The 26,215-nt window shown below is 45.9% G+C and overlaps 1 protein-coding gene across 1 annotated transcript in view; it reads left to right on the top strand.

The window, feature by feature from the left end:
• The window catches only part of TTLL10 (tubulin tyrosine ligase like 10), a 30,161-nt gene that overhangs the window by 1,981 nt on the left and 1,965 nt on the right, over window positions 1-26,215 (top strand). The window contains exons 2-11 of the mRNA XM_027855398.1: window positions 2,650-2,700; window positions 7,277-7,443; window positions 7,918-8,036; window positions 9,834-9,963; window positions 10,613-10,698; window positions 10,943-11,114; window positions 12,502-12,673; window positions 15,871-16,011; window positions 19,145-19,261; window positions 25,138-25,231. Of these exons, the coding sequence (XP_027711199.1) occupies window positions 2,650-2,700; window positions 7,277-7,443; window positions 7,918-8,036; window positions 9,834-9,963; window positions 10,613-10,698; window positions 10,943-11,114; window positions 12,502-12,673; window positions 15,871-16,011; window positions 19,145-19,261; window positions 25,138-25,231 (1,249 nt within the window). The remainder of the gene's footprint in view (window positions 1-2,649; window positions 2,701-7,276; window positions 7,444-7,917; window positions 8,037-9,833; window positions 9,964-10,612; window positions 10,699-10,942; window positions 11,115-12,501; window positions 12,674-15,870; window positions 16,012-19,144; window positions 19,262-25,137; window positions 25,232-26,215) is intronic.

The following is a 26,215-nucleotide window of genomic DNA, read 5'->3' on the forward strand; positions in this document are numbered from 1 at the left end:
GAGAGAGAGAGAGAGAGAGAGAGAGAGAGAGAGAGAGAGAGAGAGAGGAGGGAGACTATACCTTGGTTTTTAAGGTGTTGTTATATAATGGTTACTGAGAAACAGCATTCACTAGGGCTCTCTCATGGGGATAGGGTGTTTAAGTAAAGGCTTCCAAATTACAGCCCCTGACATGGTGATGCTAAGCAGGGCTAAGGGTAGAAAGGGTCAAGATGGTGTACCAGAACTGGGGTTAGTGATGGAGATATCATTATGATAAATCTAGGATCCAGGACTGAGGATGGTCCCATTTTATGGGGGGGGGGGGGTTAGATAATTATAAGTCTGAAGTCAGGGGAACAAAGGTGAGCTCGTGCCTTAGTGGATAGATTGCTGGACCTGGAGTCAAGAAGATCTGAGAGTTAAAACCCTGCCTTAGACATTTACTAGCTGTGTGACTCTGGTCAAGTCACTTAATATCTAGGTCTGCCTCAGTTTCTCCATCTATAAAATTGATATAATAATAACAGCACTTACCTCCAAAGGTGATTGTGAGGAACAAATGAGATCGTATTTACAGAGCACTTGCAAACCTTTAACTGGTATATACATTCTAGTTATAACTCTATTATAATTCAAGGGGGACACTAGGAAAGGACACTAGGGATATATACATACATACATATATATATATATATATATATATATATATATATATATATATCTCTTATAGTGCTTATGTCAGAGATAGGGATACCCTCTTAAGGCAACACCAAGAGTGAAAGTAACCAATGCTAGAGGAATAGGAGTGAACCTTATTACAACACAGAAAATGAAGATAAAGGACCCTGAGCCTGGGGTCAGTGGATGGGGGTAGAATTATGCCATTATTATACTGAGGTTGGGTGAGGAGAATTACCTGAGTTTAAAGGCCACCATTGTCATTAGAGGATAGGGAATCAGGTCTGAGAATTGTGAAGAAGCTAGGAGTTTCTCTATGGCCTAGGGAGCTATCACTGGGGCTCTTCCTAACAGGGCTTGAGGGCTCCTTGTTTTAACTGGAATATTAAATCTATAAATTATAAAACTTAATGCATGTGTATAGCTGTACATAATAACATTTGCATCTTTGTACCATGGCCTGGGGTGGGAGAAATCACATCCCTCAACACAGTCCTGAGAAGGACCCCTTATTCTTGTTATGAATTTTGTTCAGTTTTCCTGAGCCCCATGCTGAAGCCACCACCGTCATCCCTCCCCCAAGACCTCTTTAGACCTGTGCTGATTAGGTGCTTTCTATGTGTCAGGCACTTATGCTATGCTGCGGGAGGTGGGTAACAGAGAAAAGCAAAAACAGTCCCTTCCCTCAAGAAGTATATATGCTAGGAGGAGAAATAACATGGAAATAAGTAGATCCATAGAAGATAAATACAGAGTAGAGGGAAGGTTATTTCAGGTAGGACAATCACACTAATAGTGGTAGGGAGATAGGGGAAAGGAAAGAATGTATGCACTAGGTGCCCAAGTCAGAGCTATTCCCAGCAAGAGGGTCCCTCCACACAGAGCAAGTCAGAAGGAGTATCTGGCCGCCTATAGTAAGCCCCAATCACATTCCGCCCATATCTTTAAGGAGCAGCAGAATGTTCTCTGTGCTATGCAGAGATGGGGGTTAGGGATGGCAGTCCCTTGACCATCACAATGTTAGGGATGGAAATAGAGCTCTGTCCTGACACTGGGGTCAGGGTATTATATTATAATGTTAGGGATGGTGTCTAGGATAATTTCTTTTCTTTCTTTTTTTTTTTTTTTTTGGTTGGGCAATGGGGGTTAGGTGACTTGCCCAGGGTCACACAGCTAGTGAGTGGTATGTGTCTGAGGCCAGATTTGAACTCAGGTCCTACTGAATCCAGGGCCGGTGCTCTATCCACTGTGCCACCTATCTGCCCCCCTATAATTTCTTTATAACACTGGGGGTGAACAGGGGGAATGGGTGGACATCATTATCCCTGGTGTACTGCTTGGGGATTAGGAGATGAGGATAGCCCCATTATGATGCAGATTGGGTCAGGGGATAAGGGGATGGGGTAATGGGGGAGTTTGGCAGTAGGGGGAACTGGTCTTTAACTGTTGAATGATACTCAGGGAGTGCATTCAGGAGGTCAATGAATTCTTCAGTAGGTCTGAGGGAATGTCAAGATCCAGAGTGCAAAGGAGAGGGAGAGAGAAAGGAGGGTGACTTAGTATGAGAGGGAGAAGGAAGCCTGGGGATTTGAGTCTGTTACTAGAGGAGGGAGGGATTCCTGTCTTGTCCTAGGGAGTGTTGAGAGGGCAAATAGACCAGATAGACCTGGGGCCTGTGCTTCAGAAAGGCATGGAGATAACAGCATGGAAAACCCTCTCATTCTGTTTGTGCTGGGGATGGCAGGAAGGCCATGATCCTGTCTGAAAAGTGCCAATGCTGGTGAAAATGATGAGCAAACCCAGTCATATGCAGCCCTATATCTGGATGGCACATGTCTGAGTCTCCTGATTGGAAAAAAGAAGCCAGTTGGGGATTAGGGTGGGGGTGGGGGGAGGGAAAGAGAGATGACTTTAGCAAGTGTATTCAGATCATAGAATTTAGAGCTGAAAGGTACCTTAGAGATTGAGTCCAACCCCTTCATTGCACAGAGGAGGAAACTGAGGCCCAGAATACTGACCTCAGCACAGTGGAAAAGAAATGCTAAGTAGTAGAACCCTGGGTGGCATAATGGGTGGTGTACTGGACTCAGGGTCATAATGACCTGAGTTCAGATCCTACCTCAGACACTAGCTGTGTGACCATGGGCAATTTACATCATCTCTCTCAACCTCAGTTTCCTCATCTATAAAATGGGGATAATAATTGCACCTTCTTCACAGGGTTGTTGTAAGACTCCAACAAGATAATATTTGTAAAAGTGCTTAAAGCATTATCTATAAATCCAAGCTCTTGTTATTGTAATTATTCTCAAACTCCAAACCTGGGGCTCATTCCAGCACTCTGTGCTCACCTAAGGGCAGGTGTGAAATTGATGGCAATTGTATCACTGCCACTGATCAGGCCAGTGACACTGAGCCCCTATAAGAACATTGCTGACTGGGCCCTACAACCAGGACTAGACATAGAAGACCCTGGTAAGAAAGGGCTGGTAGGACTTCCTTCCACCTGACTGGTCTCCTCCACCATAGAAGACCAGGCTATTGGCAGGCTCAGGGCTCCAACTACCAATGCCACTCTCTCTCCTGACCAAAGTGATCAGGCCATTGAGCAGAAAGAATCACAAACCTCTGAGTTAGACTGCACCTCCAGAAGACATTCCATCCAACTGCATCCCTGAATGAGAATTCCATCTACAGCATCTTGGACAAGTGGTCCTCCAGGCTCTGAATGAAGGAAAACACATCATCTGTCATTCTTCTTTGGGAGCTCACAACTCTTAGCTATTGTTAGGAAAATTTTTCTAATACCCATCTGAATCAGTAGGTAACTACCGCTAGTTCCTAGTTCTGTTCTCTTGAGGCCAAGAAGGAAACAAGCAATCTCTATTCTCCATGACAGTTCATCAGCTATTTGGACTCAACCATGTCATGTCCCTCCACTAAGTCTTTTCTTCTAGATTCTTTGACTATTCCTCAGATGGCATGGTCTTCAGTCTTCCTCCCACCCACCCTACCCTAAACACACACACACAAAACACATCATGTTGGTCTCCACCTTTACTGTCCTTCCTAAAATATGTTCCCAGAACAGGACACAATACTCTGACCTGGTCAGAGGGCACAAGGACTATTGAGAATCTTCTTGATTTTAAGTAAGCATTATATACCTCTAGCATTAGTCCATAGTAGCATTATTTTGGAGGATTTCCATGTCACAGTCATTTGAGTGAGGCTCCTATGCAAATATCTTTTTCATGAAAAACTTGTCTAGCTATGCCCCATCAAGTCCTAAAGTACAGAGCTTCACCTTTACACACCAATTAAATTTTCCCTAAATTCAGTCCATTTCTAGCCTGTTGATGATGGATCTGGGAGGAATCCTGCATGTCACTTAAAGGGTTAACTACTCCCCCAAACTTTGTATTATCTGCAAACAGGACAAGCACCTTCATCCAAGATTGACAAAAAAAATTAACCAACTCAGGCCAAGGACAGATCACAGGGCCAGTACCCTAGAAATCTCCCTGGAAGTTGACGCATATTTTGGTTCTGATCATTCAACCATAAAGAACACTAGCACCTGAGTCAGGGGACCTGAATTCAAATCCTACCTTTGTTACTTAGTATCTTGAGCAAGCAGCCCGGGAGAGTGACCTCAGGCAGTCATTTCCCTTCTCTGGCCTTGTCTCCTCACCTGTGAAATAAGTCTAGATGGCCTCTGTCCAAGGTCCTTTCCAGTTCATTAGATACGTACCAATATGTATCTATGAGGTCATTTAGCCCTTCCACTGCTAAATCTATAATCCTGCTATTACATAACCCTATCTTTGACATTTAGCTTGCCACAAGAATAGCATAAGACAGACCAAAGGTTTGATTAAACTTCGGCATGCTGTCCCTACTGTTCTACTTATATCCCCCCCCCAAAAAAAATAGGAAATGAATTTAGTCTGGTATGACTTGTTGGAGCCACGCTGGTTTGGAGTGATTACTTCTTTCCTGTCTAAATACTTAAAATCCACCCCTTTGATAACAAGTTTTGAAATTTTGAGAGGAATTATTTGACTTTACCTATAGTCAACATAATCTCCATTCTCTTTCCTTTAAAAAAAAATCAGGAGAAAATTACCCTTTTGCAGTCCATCAGCACTTCTCCCATTTTCCATGATCTTCCATTAGCCAATCACATCTATTTGTAAAATACTTAGCACAAGTGCCTGGCACATATGGGTGCTTAATAAATACTTGTTCCTTTTCCCTTTCCTTCCCTCTTTTAGTTCCCTAGGATATAGTTTGTTTGGGGCAGGTAACTTGAACTCACTAAGAGCTGAACTCACTCTCTCTAGCCATCTTTTATCTTGGGTTTCAACTACTTGTTAACTTTGGATTTATTTCGTTTCTTCTTTCCATGCCAAAGATCATTCATCTTCACCAAGAAAACAGAAATTCTCCTCCCTCTCTCTCTCATCCTTTATTATCACCTCACTTATTCGTCTCTTTTTTACTCTCCTTTTGCCCCCAAAGTAGCTAAAGAAATCCTCACTAGCTATCCTTAGCATTCGTCCCTCCCTAACTTTAACTCATTCCCAGTTTTAGTGATCCTGACACTCTTCTTAACGGATTGTACTATTCTTTTGAATTTAGCCTCTTATTTTTGTTTTCATTTATCTTTATTAAAATCTGACTCATCCAATGAGTTCCCTATGCATCCACATCTGCCTGTTTAGATAACTTCCCTTTCTCTTATCAGCTTGATCAATAAACATTGCTAGGCATTGTATATCAGAAGTATTTCTCTTAGTGCCTTCAGAATTTCATTTTCAAGAGTTTCCCCTGCAGAAATTTAGATTGTTGGAATCTTATTATTTCTCTTAATCTTTTGAACTCCACTCTCCCCAAATCTAGGGTGCCCATCAAACTATACCACACTTTCTTCTACTTCTTTATTATGAACTCTATTACAAAGCTGTCCCTTCCCACCCACCCACTCCCCCCACCAAGGTGCCAATCTTTTCTACTTCAGCAACCAAAGTTCCTTCTTGATGGTCAGATGTTTCAGGTTCAGAATTGCATTTTCCCCATCACTATACCTTTTAAAGAATAAAATTATCATTAAGGCAAGTCAAGAATTTGTCAGCTGCCCATATGGTATCTCAGAAGATCATCTCCCATCCTTTAATAACCCTCAGCTCTCCAGAACCTAAGTTGAAAATTCTGGTTCTATCTGTTATGTATAGCTGCTGCTCTCCTCATTTCCTGAAGGCTCCCACTGTCTCATGACTAAAGTCCAAAACTGTTATCCTGACATTCAAGGCCCCTCTGTAAGCTACTCCCTGCTCCCCTGATGCTCTTCCTCCTGAACCCTCTGTCCTCCCACTGTCTTTCCCACAGGCCAGGCTCACTCTAATCTTTAATCCTGCCCCTGCTCTACCCTCTGCTTGGAATTCTCCCTCCATACCTCCCAGGTGGTAGGCAATGTTTCCAGATGCTGTTTGAGCATACTGTCTAATATCCCTGATCTCCAGAGGTCTTGGATTGCTTCATGTGTCCAAATCTCATCACCTACCTGTCCCCAGGACTGTTAGTATGACAAGCACTTAGTTAAAAGCAGTACTTCCTTTTTTTTTTCTTTTTGGTGTCCTGGACCCCCTGGGCAGTCTAGTGAAACCCACAGACCCCTTCTCACAATTATGTTTCTAAGGGCATAAATAGAACATGTGGGATACAAAGGACCCAAATTACATTGAAATACAGTTATGAATAAATATATATTTGTTAAGTTCATGCACTCCTGTTTAAGGACTCCTGCCCTGGAGTGTATCTGAGTCCCTAAGTTCTGGAGGAACCCTCAAATCTCAGACTCCAAGGGTGCTTCAGAACCATAAAGTCTGACCCCTACCCAAAGCATGAGTCAATGTCCACAATGCCTCACCCCCAGTAAGTGGCCAGCCAGCTTCTGCCTCCTGGGAGTGTGATACAGGGAAAATAGCTCTAGGTTTGGAATCAAAAGACCTGAATTTGAATTCTAGCCTGGCCATCACATGATGTTGGCAAGCTCTCTTTTTCTGTCTGTGCCTCAGTTCCCTCATGAGGAAAATGGGGGATTTGTTCTAGACAAGTTACCATGAGATCTCTTCCAGCTCTCAAATCTTATGACCCTGTGCTTGGTATAGAGGAAAGAGCACTGGTTCTCATGTTCAAGGGTTTGGGATCAAATCTCACCTCTGGTGTGTGACCCTGGGAAAGTCTCTTCCCTTCTCTGGGCCTCAATTTCCTTCTTTATAAAATCAGGGGGTTATACTAGATGGTCTCTGAGGTACTTTCCAGGTCAGGGTCTATGATGCTGTTATAAGTTTATTCACTGTATGTCCCAATGCTGTCTACTGTACTTTTGGGCCTGAAGGTTCTCTCTCTCTGAGACTCTGTGGCCAGGTGGAGATGGGGGCTCCCAGTTTCCTGGTTTCCCTGACTTCTTCCAAAGGGCAGGGGTTCGAGTCAGCCTTGGATGGATGTTGGCTCCTTGTTCCTCTCTGACCCCAGATCAGCCTGACTTCTCCACAGAGGGAAAGGAAAATCCCTGGGGTGACATCTCTTGGGGCTGGGTCATGTTTTTGCAGGTGCCCCTGCCCACCCAGAAACACGGGATGTGACCAAAACTGAAGCCCCAGGGATTCAAGCCAACCACAGCAACCCCTCAGAAGAGCCCAACCAGGGAGAGAAGAAGTTGCTGCCTTCCACACAGGGTCCCTTTTTCTACATCGGGGGGACCAATGGGGCCATGCTGTAAGCAATCTCCTTGGAAGAAGGGAGATGGGGAGGGGCGAACCAGGTGCCACTGCAGGCCTCTAGGGGAGGAGGGACTGATGCCTTAATTGGCTTCCCTGAGCCAGAGTCTGGGCACCAGGGTGATGTTGACAACCCTAAAATGGAGGCACATGTCCCAGGACACCCACCCCTACTCACTTCGTCCTGCCCTGTCCCCACAACTGCCAGATCTGGCCTGGCATCCTCCCTCCTCAGTTGCCTAAGTGCTGGCCCATAGGCTACTTGGGTCATCTTTTAATTAAAAATGGGAGGAAAAGTTGCTGGCTCAGGGCCACCTTTTCCTCCTCCCATCCCCCCTTACCCCCAGGTTTGGGGCCAGCTGCAGGGCCTCGGGTGTCAGTCAGCCTTCCCAGGAGCTCCTCAAGGGAATCTGAGGCTCCAGAGCTAATTAAGGGATCGTTAACAGTCCAGTGAATCTTGTTATCCTGGCAGGATCAGTTCCTATTGCCGGAGCAAAGGGTGGCAGAGAATCCATGACAACCATCGGGAGGATTACAAGCTGAAATGGTGTGAGACCAAGTGCAGGGACACCTATTACTCCTTTCGAGAAGGTGCAGCCCAGAGAAAAGGGGGACCAGCGGGCAGGGGGCAGGGGTGTGGGGCAAGGGCTTCCCAGACAGGATGCTTGGTTCCAGCCAGTCCAGATAACCAGCATCTGAAATGAATGCCCAACAAATAGGAGTCATTTGGCTGGCCAAACATGCTGGGACTCTGGCTCAGGGGCACAGAATTTCAGAGCCTGAAGTGACTTCCGTAATTCTCCAGCATAAGCTCCTAGGGAAAAGAATCCCCCCTATACCTTCCCAACCAAATAGTTGAAAAGGACTCCAGTGAGGGAAGGGGGAGCCCCTTCCATTTCAGGGCAGCTCTCCCTGTTATGAAGTTTTTAAGGACATCCAACTTAAATTAGCTTCTTTGTAGTTTGACCCATTAGTGCTGGTTGGGTGCTCTGGGTCCAAGCAGAATAAAGCTAATCCATTTTCCCCAAGAAAGCCCACCGGAAGGTTCCTTGCTGATTGCTGCCCTTAGACATACCACTTCCCATAGTTGCTGCCACATCTGGAAACATGGGAGGTCCCCATCCTAACCAACATCTTATGTCATAGAGAGGCCAGGCCATCCTTCAAGCCCAGAGAGAGACTGGGGTGACTAGAACAGCAGACCAAACCATACCCGATGAAGCAAATATTAATCCCTGGCCCCTCTGGCATCTTTTGCTCACTTTGAAAGGTACAAGGGAGAAATTCAGTCCATCCATAGACTGTCCCCTGCCCACTGTCACTGAGACAGCTTTCTCCAAGGCACAGCATCACCAGAACGATGGGAAGTAGGCTTAAGTGACCCCAACTTGTGTCCTTTTCAGGACCCTTGAATTTTGGTGTCAGAGGTCTATTCCCTTCCCCACTCAAGAGAGTCTGTGAACCCAGTGATGATCAGGAAATGCCAAGTACTTTCCTACTGAGCTGCCCCCACTCTCACTCCTTAGATTGGGCAGCTTGGAGCTCCCAATGTCCCTACCTTTTCTGTATATTCTGGCCCTCCCCAATAGAGTGTAAGGTCATTGAGGGCAGGGTCCATTTCATTGTTGATACAACCCTAGCACCTAGCATAGGAGCAGCCTTATATAATAAGTGGTATTGAACAAATTGCTTAACTGGTATGAATTCATCTGGGCATAATGAAGAGGGTCCTGGAGCCCTGAAGCTATAGGCTATGAATGGGATCTGGGCATCAGGGCTGAGACTAGAAGCTGTGTCAGACTGCATATCACCAAGGTGCCTTTGGGGACTAGATAGCAGTTGTATCTGGGCATCAAGATGTACCAATCAATCAATTTCCAAATATTTATTAATCAAGTACCCTGTGCCAGGAAAGATTTTAAGCACTGAAGATACAGAGACAAAAATGAAGCCATTTCTGCCCCCTAGGAGCTTACATTCTATTGGTGGTGTGAGGGTCATATCATGGCACTCAATCAATCAACAGTTATTAAATGCAGTGTGCCAGGCTAAAGCACTGGGAACAAAAATGAAACAGTCCCTGCCCTGAAGGAACTTACATTCCATAGGCTGTACAAGCCATAGTTCTTTGGAAAAGCCATCTTTCCTCCTCCCTTTTCTCTCCTTTCCTCACTTCCTTCCCATTCATCTGTTTCTATCCACCTATCCTTCCATCTCTCCTTCTGTCCCCCTATCTATGCATCCATCTTCTTTACTCCCATCTGCTTTTCTACCCTCCCATCCCAGAAACACCTACTGAGTGCCCTACACCATAGAATGGAATCCTCTTAAAGGCAAGCACCCATCTCCCCACTGCCCATCTCCTCATGCCAGTGTTTTGTGACACAGGTGAACAACTCCTCTACCAGATCCCTAACAACAAGCTTTTGACAACTAAGATCGGCCTCCTGAATGCCCTGCGAGAATATGCCAGAGTCATTAACAAAATCAGCAGGTCACCAACTGCAGCACACATCAAGTAAGGCTCCTCATGCCCCCCCACCCACCCAAGCACTGCCTGTAGAGGCAGAAGCCATTTACTCCCCAAGCCAGCGTCCTCCCATAAAGACAAAGATCATCAATTTAGACCTGGACAGAACAAGCCTGAGGCCCAGATCACATAGAAAGTGACAGGGCCAGGCTATGAACCCAGGGGCTCTGACTACAAAACCAATGGTGATGGCTTTGATTGACAATATTCCACAGGCTTTGCTTAAGTGTCCTGGTCTCCATTGAGGGGAAGTCTCCAAATAGAGGCAGCTAGGTGGCACAGTGGATATAGCACCAGCACCGGAGTCAGGAGGACCTGAGTTCAAATTCAGCCTCACTTACTAGTTGGGCAAGTCACTTAACCCTGTTTGCCTCACGAAAAAAAAAAAAGGCACTCAGTAAATGTTTCTGTGATAGATGGAAGGAAGAAGGGAGGGAGGGAGGGAAGGAGTGAAGGAAGGAAAGGAAGGAGGAAGAGAGGGAAGGAGGGAGGGAGGATGAAAGGGTGGATAGAAGAAGAGGTAAATGGAAAGAGACAAGATCTGGAAGAAAAGAGGGCTGGTATGAATGATTCAAGAAGGTCACTCCCTCCTTTTCCCCTCCTGTCCCTTTGTCCTTCATGCTGAACTCTCCCACAGGGTTCTGAAAATGGAAGACTTTTTTCCAGAGACTTACCGTCTGGATTTGAAAGATGAACGGGAAAGTTTCATTACTGTGTTCCATGGTAAGCTGTCAGCCCCATTCTATGATGTGGGGGCAGAAGGGAGGGGAGCCAGGCACCTGCAGAGCTTCCCTCTTGCCATGAGGTCTGTTAGCTCAAAGATCAGAGCATAACTGAAGGTCTAGGCCAGGTAACACACCCCCCTTCCAGGGCCATGTCAATGCCAGAGGGTGGCATGAGTGACATGGCAAAGTTAATGCTGCCACGTATCCCTCTCCCCAACCTTCACCACTCTCTGTGCCTACAGATGAAGAAATGTGGATCTGTAAGCCCACTGCTTCCAACCAGGGGAAAGGCATTTTCCTGATCAGGACCCAAGAGGAAGCACTTTCTCTCCAGGCCAAGATGCAGAGCATTGAGGATGATCCCACATACAAGAAGATACCTTTTAAAGCTCCCCAGGCACGAGTTATACAGAGGTGGGTGGGATCAACTTTAGGTACTTGGGTATGGGGGAGGACACCAGGACCTTTCCGTGTGGTTCAGAGGAAAGACCCTGCTCTGGAGTCTGAGGAGAAACGGGGCTAAATCCTCCCATCCATTGTGCACCACCTGTATGTCCTTGCGCAGACCACTTCCTTCTCTGGCCTTCACTTTTCTACTCTGTGAAATAAGAGGTCTGGACTAGAGGGCCACTGGGGTCCCTTCCAACTCTGAGCCTGGGACCACTTTATACCCTGTATCTTTGTTCAATGGTCATGACTCTCTGTTAGGGGTGGCTATGATATCCACCTTTAATCCTGGACCCATGATGAAATGAGGGTAGTCCTCATTTCCAGCCTTGAGTAACTTTCCCATCCTTTGGACACCACCGACCAAAGATGAGAAGAAGCAAAAGGTTTAGAGCTGGAAAGGGCTCCCAAGGACATTTCATACAATCCCCTTACTTTACAGATTAATAAACTAAGGCCCAGGGAGTTCAAGTGACTTGCCCACTTGGGGTCATTAACCATCCTGATACTCATAGCAAGCAAGATCTGAACCCAGATCCCTCTGACTCCAAATGCAATGCACCATACTGCCTCCCAACACAAAAGAATTTTCATGAGGGAGAGAATGCTAACAACTTGGGGCAGGGGTGGGGAAGAGGAAGGAGGAGGAAGATTAAGGAAGGCTTCCTATAGGAGACAGCACATGGACTGAGCCTTGAAGGAAAGCTAATAATACTAAAAGGTGGGAGAAGGAGAAAATTCCAGGCATAAAAGGGGAACAGCCTGTGTAAAGACAAAGATTTGTCTTGAAAGATGAACTGTCAAGTCTAGGGAACTTTGAGGTACAAATAGGACAAGGTCACACAGATAGTAAGTAGAAGATCCAATAGTCTGGGGGATAGTCTAATGGAGAGAAGGGAATGTAAGAGGAAGAGGTTGTGGAGGTGGAATGAATGAGATCTGACAACTGATTGTATGTATTGGAAGGAGGAAGGAAATGAGTGTGCCAGGCACTGTGTTAAGAGTTTTACAAACATTATCTCGTTACCTCATTACATCAATCTCATAATATTATTATCTCCACTTTACAGTTGTAGAAACTGAGACAGAGCAAGGTTAAGGACTTGCCCAGTGTTGTGTAGTTAGGAAGTATCTGAGGCTGTATTGGAACTCAGGTCTTCCTGATTCCAGTCCCAGCGCTCTCTCCGTGGTGCCCTCTACAAGCTCTAGCTGAGAATGAGAGAGAAGTTAAGGATAATTCTAGGGGTTACGTCTTGGTTGACCAGGCATCTTCAATAAGAAAGAGGGAAGTTTGGAGAAGGGATTGAGAGATTTTTGGGGGAAATATAGTCAGCCTGACTCTACTTCCCCAAAGGTATATCCACAACCCACTGCTCCTGGATGGGAAGAAGTTTGATGTGCGATCCTACCTGCTTATTGCCTGTGCCATGCCTTACATGGTCTTCTTTAGTCATGGCTATGCACGGTTGACTCTGAGCCTTTACGACCCCAAGGCCAAGGACCTTGCAGGACATTTGACCAATCAGGTATGGGGAGGGGTCCCTGGGGTGTCATGGGGAGGGACAACTATGGCACTCCCTTCTCCCATAGTCGTAGTGTAGTCCCATAGTCCCATAGACTAAAAGGTGATCTTTTTTTAAATTCATTTATTTTTATTTATCAACAATCATTTCCATAGGCTTTTGAGTTTTAAATTTTTCTCCACCTCCCTCCCCAAGATGGCAGGCAATCTGATATAGGCTATACATGTACATTCCTATTTAACAGATTTTCACATTAGTCATGTTGTAAGGAAGAATTAGAACCAATAGAAGCAATCACAAGAAAGAGGAAACAAAACAAAACAGAAGGGAAAAAAAAGCAAATAGTATGCTTCGATCTGCATTCAAACTCCATAGTTCTTTCTTGGCATGTGGATAGCATTTTCCATCATGAGACTAAAAGGTGATCTTTTAAAAAGCCCAGGTCTGACCATATCATACACACACACACACACACACACACACACACACACACACACACTCAATAAACTCCAGTGGCTCATATCTTCTCTAGGATCCAAGAAAAGAGCCTCCATTTAGCTTTTAAAGCCCTTCACAACCTGGCCTTTCTAGTCTTCTTACACTTTGCTTCCCTTCATGAACTGTCCATCTCCCAGCACCTTTACACCGGCTGAACCTCATGCCTGGAATGCTCCCTCCTCATGCCTGCCCCCTTCCCTCTGTTACCATCTCTATCTCCTCTCCATCTCCATCCTCTTTCCCTTCTTCTTCCTCCTAATCTCCAGATGATGTCCATTCCCCCAGGCCCAGTTTCTTGGCATAGCCCAGGAAGGTCCCTGTTGGGACTTGGGCAGGTGGGAAGTAGGGGGCCCTCCTCCAAACTTCCCCTATTTCTGATGAGGTCACCATCATCCTACCAGTCACCCAGTTGGATAACTCCTTGGAGTTATCCTCGAATCATCCATCTCCCTCCCCTCCATATCTGATTGACTGGGAATTCTCATTGATTCTATGTCCTCCATGTCTCTCCCATCCATCCCCTTCTCTCCACTCATATCACCAACATCCCATTTCAGACCCTCATCATGTCTCACCTGAACCATTGCTATAACCTACTAATTGATCTCATTTCCAGGTCTCTCCCCTTCTCTAAGTAAATTATCCTTCACTCATTACTAAGACAGTCTTCTTAAAGACCAGGTAACTCTTCTGCTCAAGCATCTTCAATGATTTTCTATTGCTTCTAGGATAAAATACAAACTCTTCAACCTGACATTTAAAATTTCCCCAAAATCTGATTTGTTCACCTTCCAGACACATTAGTCCTTTTCACAAACTTTTTTTTGAGAGGTGGACTTATTCTTTTTTATTAATTTATTTTAATTTATCAACAATCCCTTCCATAAGCTTTTGAGTTTTAAATTTTTCTCCCCCTCTCTCCCCACCTCCATCCCCAAGACAGCACACAATCTGATATAGGCTATACATATACATTCCTATTAAATATATTTTCAAAAATTAGTCATGTTGTAAGGAAGAATTAGAACCACAAAAAAGAGAAAACAAAACAAAATAGAAGAAAAAAACAGCAAAGAGTATGCTTTTATCTGCATTCAAACTCCGTAGTTCTTTCTTTGGATGTGGATAGCATTTTCCATCATGAGACCTTTGGAGATGTCTTAGATCCTTGTATTGCTGAGAAGAGCTAAGTCGGTCAACGTTAGTCATCACACAATGTGGCTGTTACTGTGTACAATGTTCTCCTGGTTCTGTTCACTTCACTCAGTATCAGTCCATACAAGTCTTTCCAGGTTTTTCTGAAGTCCACCTGCTCATCATTTCTTATAGCACAATAGTGTTCCATTACATTCATATACCACAACTTGTTCAGCCATTCCCCAATTGATGGGCATTCCTTCAATTTCCAATTCTTTGCCACCACAAAAAGAGTTGCTATAAATGTTTTTGTACATGCCTTTCACAAACTCTTAAGAGTCATCTAAACTGGCCTGTTTGTTAATCCTTCTAACTTGGAGGCTGTCCCCCAAACCTAGAATGTCCTCCCTTCTCACATCATCCTCTTAGAATTCCTAGCTTCCTTCAAAGCTCAGTTCATGTGCAAACCTTACTTAATCCCCTTAAGCATAAGTATACAAGTACTTATATAAGCATTCTTTTCCTCCCCTTAAAAAAAAATACGTGTTTCTTACATGTCCTCTGGTTGCATGTAAGGTTCCTGGGGGCAATAAACTATTGTTTTCACTCTGTGTCTCCAGCCTCTAATATAGTGCTTGACCCATAGTACATGCTTAAAAATATTTTTTGGATTAGATTGGGGGTAGGGGTCAGGGAAAGGGGTTGAAGGAGTCTTTTGAATTTGTGGGGAAGGGCTATAGTTGGGGTCAGCCAGTCAAATCAATCCTACAATAGTCATACTTGTAGATACTTTCAGTCCATAAACCTGAAGGTGTCTTCCCTGTATCTGCCCCTTAACACATGAAAACAAACTCTCTGTAGCCTGGTCAGGGAAGGTCTGTCAGAGGCATTTTTACCATTATGGGTGAGGGGGTAGCCACCAGTGGTTGTTGGGGAGTTCCACGTTGGGGAAGCATCTGTAATAGCGGAGAGGGTCTGCTGGAGAGTTGTCTGTGTTTATGGAAGGCTCTGTGAGACAGGTATGGGACTCCTTCAATTAATCCACACATCAATCTGAATAATAGTTAATTGCCAAGTAAGAGGCCAACTTGCCTTGGTATATTTATTACAGAGCTGGCCTTGAAGTCTGATAGATCTGGGTTCAAGTCCCACTTCTGACACATTATTGACCATGTGACCCTGGACAAGTCACTGTCAATTCACCAAGACCCTCTGTTGCAGAGAAGGTAGAAGGAGTTTTGTCATCTGGAAATTTAATGAAGTTGTAGATCTAGTCCTATCCTTTTGTGCTAGGAGCTAAGGGGGGAAAAAAACAGTTCATGCCCTCTGGGAGCTTATGTCTACCCAGGGAGAAAATACATATCTTCAGAAATATACACATAAAACGAATGCAAAATAAATACAAGGTAATTGGCAAGGAAGGGAAAAGGTAGGTGTACTACTTGCCCAGGATCTGTGGCTTGAAGGATGCCTGTTGCTATTTCAGGGGCTGAGGGTGACTTCTGTGGCTAGGAAGCCTAGTGGGGATTCCCAGGGCCATATTTGTCTCTCTTCCTTTCTCCTAGTTCATGCAAAAGAAAAGTCCCCTGTATGTGCTACTGAAGGAGGAGACTGTGTGGAGCATGGACCGCCTCAACAAACACATCAATGAAAAGTTCCACAGAGCAAAAGGGCTCCCCAAGGACTGGGTGCTCACCACCTTCACTGTAAGGCCCTCCTGTTTCCTGCTTCCAGGCTTGGAGGGGGCCCCCTTCTTTGGGGAAGGAGAGGAATTAGCAGGTTTGGGTCTCCAAGGGGAGCAAGAGATGCCCAGGTCAGGAAGAACCATATCCTCAGGAGGAAGGCACCACGACTTGGGAAATGAAGACAGGGCACTACATAGGGAGTCAAAGGACCTGGGTTCAAATCCTCCTCTCTGATGATTGCTACCTATGAACCCTTGAGCAAGTCACTTAACTTCCTTAGGTTTCAGTTCCTCAACTCTAAAATGATGGGGGTTGGACTAGATGGCCTCTAAGTTTCCTTCTAACTCTAGATTGATGTTCCTAAGTTACTTAGTCTCCCTGGGCCTCAGTTTCCTCATCTGTAAATGAAAGGGTGTTAGATGCAATGGCCATTAGGCCCCTGAGGCTGTGAGTCTATGAGTTTAGTTCACGTGAGTGTACGGCCGTACATCTGAACTTATGTGTTTCTGCCTGTCTGTGAACATGCCCGTGTCTTGGTATGATTACACCACCTGGGAGTGTGCCTAAGAATCAAGCAGGTGGTGCGCTCTGGAGAGGTCTTTGCTAATTAGGGTCCAGATCTCTGGGCATGTAGTCCTCTCACTGGAGGGATCCAAGCGGGAGGGGAGGAGCCCAGTGCAAGACCTGGGGGGGGCAAATGGGACCATTTGCAAGTCTACATAGGGAAAGGTCCCTCTGCAACCCACGTCTCTCCATTCTGCTTGGAATTTTCCTGGTCCTGATGTGTCCTTAGGGAAAACCTGGTTTTCCCGGGTGTTTCCTGAGTGGAATGGCAGCCTCTTGAGGAGAGGAAGGAAAAGAGGAATGTGGCGGGAGTACTTGGACGCATCTTGGTTCCTCTCTTTAGGGAATCACCCTCTTGCCTTCTAGAGCCCCTGGAAGAGGGAGAGAGGAGAGGTGAGGGGTCTGACTGGCATGGAAGCTACCCAGTTAGGAGGGTAGAGGAAGCCATGTTGGACTGTCATTCTAGACTCTTCATTCTTTCTACCATCTCATCCCCCATGTTCAATCAATGGTCAAGTCCAGGTATTTCTGCTTTGGAATGTCTCTTGTATATGCCCCCTTTTCTCCTCTGACACTACCCCCACGTGGTGCAGAACCTTATCACTTCACACCTGGAGTATTGCTACAGCTGCCGGGGGTCCTGGCCACCTCAAGTCTCTCTCCACTCCAATCCATCCTCCACTCAGCTGTCAAACGGATCTTCCTAAAGCACCGATCTGACCGCATCACCCCCTATTCAATAAATGTCAGTGTTTTCTGTATTACCTCCAGGATCAACTATAAAATCCATTTGTTTTTTAAAGCCCATCACAACCCAATCTCCTCTTACTTTTCAGTCTTCTTACACTTTAATCTTCCATGTACTCTACAATTCAGCCAAACAGTCCACCAAGGAGGCAGTTCCATGAACAAGGCACTCTACCTCCCAACTGGCTATTTTCCCTGACTGTCCCCCACATCTGAGGTGCTCTCCCTCCTTATCTCTACCTCCTAGTTTCTCTTGACTTCCTCCAAGTCTAAGCTACGGCCCCATCTGGAAGAAGCTTTTCCCAGTCCTCTGTAATGCTGGTGCCTTCTATTGATCATCTCCATTTTACCCTGTCTATACCCTGTTTGGACTTAGTCATTTGCACGCTGTGTCTCCCCCATTAGACTGAACTCCTTGAGGGCAGGGGATTATTTTTGCTTTATTACTTTGTATCCCAAGCATTTAGCAGTGTCTGGCAATGTAGTAGGTGCTTAATAAATACTAGTTGGCTAGCTCATCCTTTAAAGTGGGAGTTATACCCCCTCCCCCTCTGTCCCCACAGCACACAGGATAAGTAAAGGAGGGGGTGAGGAAAATAACAGTGATGAGTCCAGGACCTTGTGTCTCCAAAGGTTTTCAGGAAAGGGGAGGGAGGGAGAAGAAAGTGAAGAAGAAGTATCGTAATCACAGGTGACACAAAATTGAGGGGGAAATCCAGGACACAAGATGACAGTAAGGGTCCAAAAAGTATCTTTGTGGTCTAGAACAAGGGAGCAAATCAGATCAGACAGAACGCGGCATAGAGATACATGTAAAGTTCTCCACACTAGTTCAAAAAATCAATGTCCCAAGCACAGGATATGGATGTGTGACTAGAGAACTGATTATCTGAAAAAGTACCAGTAGGTTTTAGCAGATTGAAAACTCCACATGACTCTGAAAAAAAATTAAAGCAATCAGGCTGTGTTAGGAGAAGAAAGCTGTCTACAAAAAGGGAGTTAATTGTCCTGCCATTGTCTACCCTGCTCAGACCACATGTGGAGTATTGTGTTTCATTCCAAGCCCTACATTTTAAAAATATGTTGATAAGCAGGATCATCCAAAGACAGATAACCAGAGTCAATGAGGGGACTGGGAACATTTATGGCCAGGAGAAGAGAGGATTCATTGGGAGAGATGTCAGCTGTTTTCAAGACTGAAGGCAGGGTGGTTACATCCAAGAGGGCTCAGCTTTCTATGTGGCCCCACAGGCCAGAACTCAGAATGATGGGGGGAGTAGTCAGTAGGCAGCTCTAGGTTTGGTGTGAGGGAAAACTTCTCAGCTTCGAAAGCTGTCCCAAACTGCCTCCTCTCTGACATTCTTCAAGCAAAGATCTGATAAGCATCTAGCACAGCTGCACAGTTTTTGAGCTGGAGTCAACAGAGAACATTTATTAAAAGGGCTTACGATGTGCCAGGTGCTGCAGCAAGTGCTAGGGCTTTAAAGACAAAAGTGAAACTAGTCCCTGCCCTCAAGGGGTTTACATTCTCCTGGGAGAAACTGGAAAGGACTTTAGAGGCAATGTAGCCTAATGCCACCCCACCCCCTTCATTTTACAGATGAGAAAACTGAGGGCAGTTTGTCCAGTAGGCTGCATTGGATGGTCCCTTTATCCAGGGATTCTGAGAGGTAGAGAAGAGAGTGGGCAGCAGGAGGAGGAGAGGTAGAGAGGGCTGTGGGTCTTGGGTCCTTGGCCCAGAGGGGCAGGCAGAGGCAAGGCTTCGAGGCTCTGACTTTGGGCAGGGTCGTGGCCAGGATGTCCTGACTCCAGCCATGTTTCCCCACCCCCTCCTCTTGCCCAGAAACGGATGCAACAGATTATGCTCCAGTGCTTCCTAGCTGTGAAGTCCAAGTTGGCATGTAAACTAGGCTACTTCGACCTTATTGGCTGTGACTTCCTTATCGATGAAAATTTCAAGGTGGGTTCTCTCCTAAGGGGCCCCTGGATCTTAGCCTCCCATAACTCCTTGGGGAGAGGGAGGAGGGGGGGAGAGGGAGGAGGGAGGGAGAGGAGATTCCTGGGATTGTGGGGGTAGGAAGGAAGGAAGGAGGGAGGGAGGAAATGGGGGAGGGGAGGGAAGGAATGAGGAAGGAGGAAGGAAGAGAAGGAGGAAAGTGGGAGGGAAGTAAGGAAGGAAAGAAAAAAGAAGGAAGGAATGGAGGGAGGGAGGGAAGGAGAAGGAAGAAAGCAAGGATAGAAGAAGGAATGAAGGAAGAAGGAAGGAATGAGGGAGGAGGGAGGAAGAGGAGAAAAGTAGGAGGGAATGAAGCAAGCAAGGAAGGAAAGGATGGAGGGAAGGAGGGAAGAAGGAAGGAAGGAAAGAAGGAAAAGAAGCAAGGATGGAAAGAAAGAAGGAAGGAAGAGGTGGAGGGAGGGAGAGAGAGAAGAAGGAGGGAAGGAAAGGAATGAGGGAGGAAAAGGAGGAAAGTAAGGAAATAAGTAAGGAAGGAAAAGAAGGAAGGAAAGAAAGAAGAAAGGAAGGAAGGACCCAAGAGAAGCACAAGGAAACCAGAAGATGGAAAATGGCGGTGGTTAGGGGCACCTTGGAACCCTGAGCAATCATCTAAGGTTCCCCTCCTTAGAAGCTTAACCTAGAGCAGCCTGGTGCTTCCTGACCTTTCCAGACACCACTTCTAATATAGGATCATGGATATAAAGCAAGAAAGGACACTTAGGGGTCCCCCAGTGCAGCACCATCTTCTTACAGAGGCAGAAACAGGCTCACAGGAAGGAAGTGACTAGCCCACGGTCACACATTTACTGGCTAGTAGAGTCAAGATTTGAACCCGGGTTCCTGACTCCAAATGCAATGCTCTTTCTATGCCATTTCTCTTTCTTCCTTTTCTCCTCCCTCCCCCGTCCTCCCCAGTGTGTCCTAGGCTGTGGGCAGATGGGATTCCACCGCAGCTTGGTGGTTTCCTAGCCTGGGATAACCCAACGCCACAGACATAGTCTGATCAGGACAGAGAACCAGCTGGACTTAGAGTCAGGAATACAGTCAAGAAGGGCTTGAATTCAAATTCCCCCCACTCCCCACGCACTTACCAGCTGAATTACTTTGGGCAAATCACTTAACTTGCCTCCATTTTGTCTCTAAAATGGGAATAATAATAACACCACTCCCACAGGGGTGTTGTGAGGATTGAATGAGAGGGTATAAGCAGAGTTTTGCCAAACCTTAAAAGTTCTAGATAAGTGGCAGGCATTATTATTATTATTATTATTATTATTAATAATAATTATTATTATCATTACAAAAGGAAAGGCCTTTCATTGAAAGCCAAGTTATAGTTGAGGGGGCAGGAAGCAGAGAGGGCTGACCCCCCCCCCCAGAGCCAGGCTCTCTTCCTCCCCCAGACAGGAGGCTCCCCATGGTGAGCTTCAGAGGTGGGGGGTAGGGCCAAGGGGCAGCAGTCAGTCCCAGGGCTGGCTGGGGAGAGACTTTGCTCACAGCCCTGCCAGGCGGAAAGCCGGCTGGCACAATACCCTGCTTTGTTGAGGTGGTGAGGGGCTGGCCCAGCTCTGGTTTCCCAGTCCATTGTGTCTGGGATGTGGGCCCACCAATCCCTCCCTCCCCTCTCTCCCTGCTGCACCTCCAGCTGGGGGAAAGGAGATGATCCCATGTCAGATATGGGGACCAGTCCAGGGGGGGCTCATGAAGGGTCTTAGTGAGCCTAGCAGGGGCCCTGCGCCACCTGGGGGCTTGGCTTGGCTTGGCTTTCAGAACACTCCTTTCCTCTTGGCCTCCTCTGGGCTTCTTGAGAAATCCTGTACCTCAGCTTACTGGGCCTGGGAAAGTACAGGAGAGAGAGAACCAGGAGACGCAATGGCTCTGCTTCCTTATTCCTCTCTGTGACCTTGGGCCAATCACTTCCCTGGCCTGGGCCTCAGTTTCCTGATCTGTAAAATGGCCTCTAAAGCCCCTTCTAGCTCTAACTGGGATTCTTGACTCTATCTACCCATTCCCTTGCTCACTCCTCCCACCCTGGCTATCCTTGGAGGGGGGCAACTAGTCGGACCAGAAGCTCATAGATTGAAACCTGGAAGGGCCTTAATAGTCCTGTCCAACCCTCTCATTCTATAGAACCTAGGATCATGGGTTTCCAGCTGGAAGTGAGGGAGTTCAGAAGTCATTCTAACTCTCCCATTTTACAGATGAGAAAACTGAGGTCCAAAGAGAAGTGATTTGCCCAGGGCCATACGCAGAAGCAGAAAATAAATGGCAAAAGGGAAGGGTATATCTTCTCAGGCCTGATATGCGTTCCTTTAGGCTGGAGAAGTTGCTATGTAGGTAAGGTTTGTAAAAGTCTATCAAAGGCTGGAACTCTTTCTTTCTCAAAAGAGGAAGGCCTAGGCATCTGAGAGCCAGAAAACAAGACTGGGAACTGATGCCTAGGTGGCACCACAGTGCATAGAGCACTGGTTATGGAATCAGGAAGACCTGAGTTCAAATCTTAACTCACACACTTACTCCCTGTGTGATCCTGGGGCAAACCACATAGACTCTTTGAATCTCAGTTTCCTCTTTTGTAAAACAGGGGGTGGGTAATAATGGCACCTCCCTGGCAAGGTTGTTGTGAGGATCAAATGAGATTATATTTGTAAATGAGATTATTATGGTGCCCGGCACATAGTAGGCATTATTTAAATGCTAGCTACCACTACTACATATGTAAAATGTTTTGCAAAATCTCAAGGCACTATAAATTCCAGCTGAAGCCAAGAGCAGGGCTGGAGGAGGCCAGAAGTTACAGGAGAGCTCTAAAGCAGTTTTAAGACTTCTTTTCTGGGAAACCAGGAGAGCCAAGGGGAGAATTAGCATCTGGGACTGAGTAGAAGCATCCAGGAGAAAAACAGAAGATAAACTAGATGGAGAATGAGAGAAGGGGCCTGGATCACAGGGGATAGGAAAGTTATTCCCTCGAGAGTCTGAAGATGTGAATTCAAATCCCACCTCAGAAATCACCCAGCTATGTGACCCTGGGAAAATGACAACTGTAAAATGGAAAAGTTGGACTCAACGAGACCTGTAAAGTCTCTTTCAACTCTTCATCCATGATCCTATTAATAACTTGGAGGACAGGGCAGCAGGGGGCAGGACTGAAGGACAACCTCCTGGTCAGGACCGAGGCTGAACTGAGTGCCTGTTTGTACCAGTGTGTTAGCTGAGACTCCATCACCCTCCAAGGACAGGGTGCTCTGAGAAACCTCCCTAGCAGGCCAGAGGACTCACTCCTGAGAGAGGAGAGGAGACAGGGAGCAGATAAGAGCCAAGGACTCTTGTCTGGAGGTTGGGGCTTCCTTGAGCCTCCCAAGGAGGAAAGTGGAACAACTATCAGACAAACCGCGCTCGCCGAAACCCGTGAGGTCTAGTACAAAGGTCATTGGTTTGGGAATTGGAAGATGTGGCTAAGCTACTTTATGTACGACCTGGGTCAAGGCTCTTCTTCTCTCTGGGCCTCAGTTTACTCATCTGTAAAATGATGGGATGGACTAGACGACCTCTAAAAATCAGATGAGATCACGTATCTAAAGCATTTTGCAAACCTTAAGCCACTGGATGTCTGACATCAATGTTAAAAACCCTGCCAGTTCTACTTTGGTAGGACCCTAAGACAAAGCGATAAATCTTCATGTCTGTCTCTCTTCAATGTTAACAAGTTCCCTGAACTGAAAGCCTGGGGTTAGGGTCTCTGCGTGTGAGAACCCCTGCAGTGTTCTCATTGGGCCTGGTAAGGGGTCAGTAACTAGGAATAACCACTGGCTGCAGTGGGGAGGTATTCCTCTTGGGACACCTTACAAGTGAGTCTGGTCAGAAACTACTACTCCCCTGTATTCCAATTAGCTGGTGACTTATGATCTCCAGAAGACCAGGTCCCAGCACCCTACGCTCAAAGATTCTGGCCAGAGGCTGGGGATATGTATAAGTTCATTCGTTCACTCAACAAGCATTTGTTAAACATCTATAACGTACCAGGAACTGTGCTAGGCACTGCGTCTATAAAAATACAAATACAAATACAAACTATGAAGTGCTATAGCGGCAGGCAAGCCAGTGGGAATCGTCCATGAGGTTGGGGTGCCCTCTGCTGGTGTCTGTGTGGTAAGACCGGATAGAAAGGAAGTCCTGGTTCTCAGTTGCAATGAGTTATAAGAATGCCTACTCCCTCCCTTATTAGCAAGGGTGGGGGACTGTGGGTATGAAAAACTATATGTGATATCAGACTTGGTAGGTGCATTGGTTGGTTTTTCTGGATTCTTGGTGGTTTTTAAAAATTATTTGCTGTAAGAGATGGCTCTCTGGCAGAGGGAGAGAAGACAATTTCCCACATATTGGACAATAAAGGTGATATGAAAACGAAAGATCTCAAAAATATTTTTTAAAAGAAAAGCAAATGGTGGGGGTAGACTTGATGGCCTCAAAGGTCTCTTTGAGCTCTAAGTCTGTGATCTTAAAGTTTGCAAAGTATTTTATGAATGATCTAATTTAATCCTACAACGAACCTGTAAGGCAAGGGCTATGTACGCATGTGTATATACATGTCCACGACGTATATACGCATACACACATGCATGCACATGTGGGTATATAGTGTGACTATATACATGTCTGCACAACATATAACATATACATATATGTGTAGTATGTTGCTGTTCAGTCATTTCAGTTGTGTCTGACTCTCTGTGACCCCATTTAGGGTTTTCTTGGCAAAGATGCTGCAGTGGTTTGCGGCCATCTTCTCCAGCTAGTTTGACAGATGAGGAAATTAAGGCAAACAGAGAGAAGTGGTTTGCCCAAAATCACACAGCTAATAAGTGTCTGAGGCCAGATTTGAACTCAGGAAGATGAAGCTTCCTGATTCTAGGCTTGGTGCTCCATCCATTGAATCCCCTAGCTGCTGGAACGTGTAGTCTAAGTGTGCACATAGGTATATGCATGTATACATATATATACATATACATACATTATATACATATATACATGCATATATACATATATATAGATATATAATGAAGTACGCCCATTTTACAGATTTAAGTCTAAAAGAAATGACTTGCTCATGGTCACCTAGCTATGTATACGTGCATGTACAAAATGCATATATATATATATATATGCATACATGTATACACTTGTTGTTTAGTCATGTTTTTAGTTGTATTCGACTCTTCATGATCCCATTTGGGATTTTCTTGGCAGAGACACTGGAGTGGTTTGCCATTTCCTTCTCTAGCTCATTTTACAGATGAGGAAACAGGCAAACCAGGGTTAAGTGACTTGCCCAGGGTCACACAGCTAATAATCGTCTGAGGCCAGATTTGAACTCAGGAAGATGAGTCTTCCTGACTCCAGGCCCAGCACTCTATCCGCTGTACGTCCTACCTGCCCGTATATATACATATATGTACACAAATATGTGTATGTGCTTATATATGAATATGAAATGAGACATACCCATTTTATAGATGTAAGTGAGGGAAGTGAGGTGATCTGCCCAGGATCACATAGCTAGTAAGTATTTGAGGCAGGATGTGAGCCCACGTCTTCCTGACTCCATGTCCATTTTTTTATCCACTATGGAATATGATGTCAGATAACATCCCAAAGAGGTCCTAGGGGAATGTGACAGAATCTAGACTCCCAGTTGCATACCCTAGAGGTAGAGTAGAGTTGGAAGTGAGAGACCTTAGTCTTAGTCTTGAACTTCCTGCCCATATACATCCCAACCTGCCCTTAAGCTATTTTCAGGAGCTGTGTACACAAAAATATTCTTTTTTTTTTTCTTTTTCCAGGTATGGCTGCTGGAAATGAACTCCAACCCTGCCCTACATACCAATTGTGAGGTCCTTAAGGATGTTGTACCCAAAGTGGTCCATGAGACTTTGGGTAAGGAATGTCCCAGTCTAGAGAGACTCAATCATCCTCAGGCCTAGCCATGAGCTCTTCTAGCTATGTTAGCCCTGAGTGCTTTCTGAATATCTTAGCTCCAAGCCCCGTTCTCATACCTTAGCTCTGAGCCCCCTCCACATGCCTTAACTCTGAGCCCCCTCTGCATACTTTAGCTCCCAGTCCTGAAATTCCTCTGCCCATTATAGCTCCTACCTCCCTTGGCTCACCCTTCTCAGGCTTGGAACCCCTACTTTAAATCCAACCAAGGTTTTATCTCTACCCACCTGATCTCTGAATTTTGAACTGTTCTCCCTAGACAATCCATAAGCCCTATCTGCCCACCCAAGCCCCAGCCTTGGGTGTGGCCTTCCCTACCTAAGACTTGAGCTTCTCCTGACCACCTTTGCCTTTAGTTTTGATCCACTCTCTCCACCTTGATCTCAGAGCCTCTCTGCCTACCTAAGCCCTGAGTTCCCCTCTGCCCCCCAAAAACCTGAGCTCCCATCTGCTCATCTTAGTACTCAGTCTTAAGCTATTTCCCCCTAAGCCCCCAGCCCTGGCCACCTCTGCTTATACCTTAGCCCTTAGTCCCACTGTCCTCCGCTTTGTTCAGATGCCATATGGAGCACTGTGTTCAGTTCAGGACCCTCAAGCCCAGCTCTGATCTCCTCTGGACTGTCTTAACTCTGAGCCCCCAGTCCCTTCTTGCCCATCTGAATCCTCAGTTCTAGGCATCCTCTGAACATTAGCCCCAAATACTGAGTCCCTTAGCTCATCTTAGCCCCAGCCCTGAGCCCCAGTTTGTCCATCTTAGCTCCAAAGTCTGATCTACTCTCCCTCATGAACCCTAGTACTGAGACTATCTGTCTACCTTGGCCACAAACCCTGAACCCCTTTAATCATCTTAGCTCTAACCCTAAGCCTGCAGCTGTGAAGCCTTCTCCCCTACCTCCTTAGGCTTGAGCTGCTTTTTCCCTAAAC

The sequence above is a fragment of the Vombatus ursinus genome, unplaced genomic scaffold (genome assembly GCF_900497805.2).
Source record: "Vombatus ursinus unplaced genomic scaffold, bare-nosed wombat genome assembly UNPS02010822.1, whole genome shotgun sequence".
NCBI classification, from domain to species: domain Eukaryota; kingdom Metazoa; phylum Chordata; class Mammalia; order Diprotodontia; family Vombatidae; genus Vombatus; species Vombatus ursinus.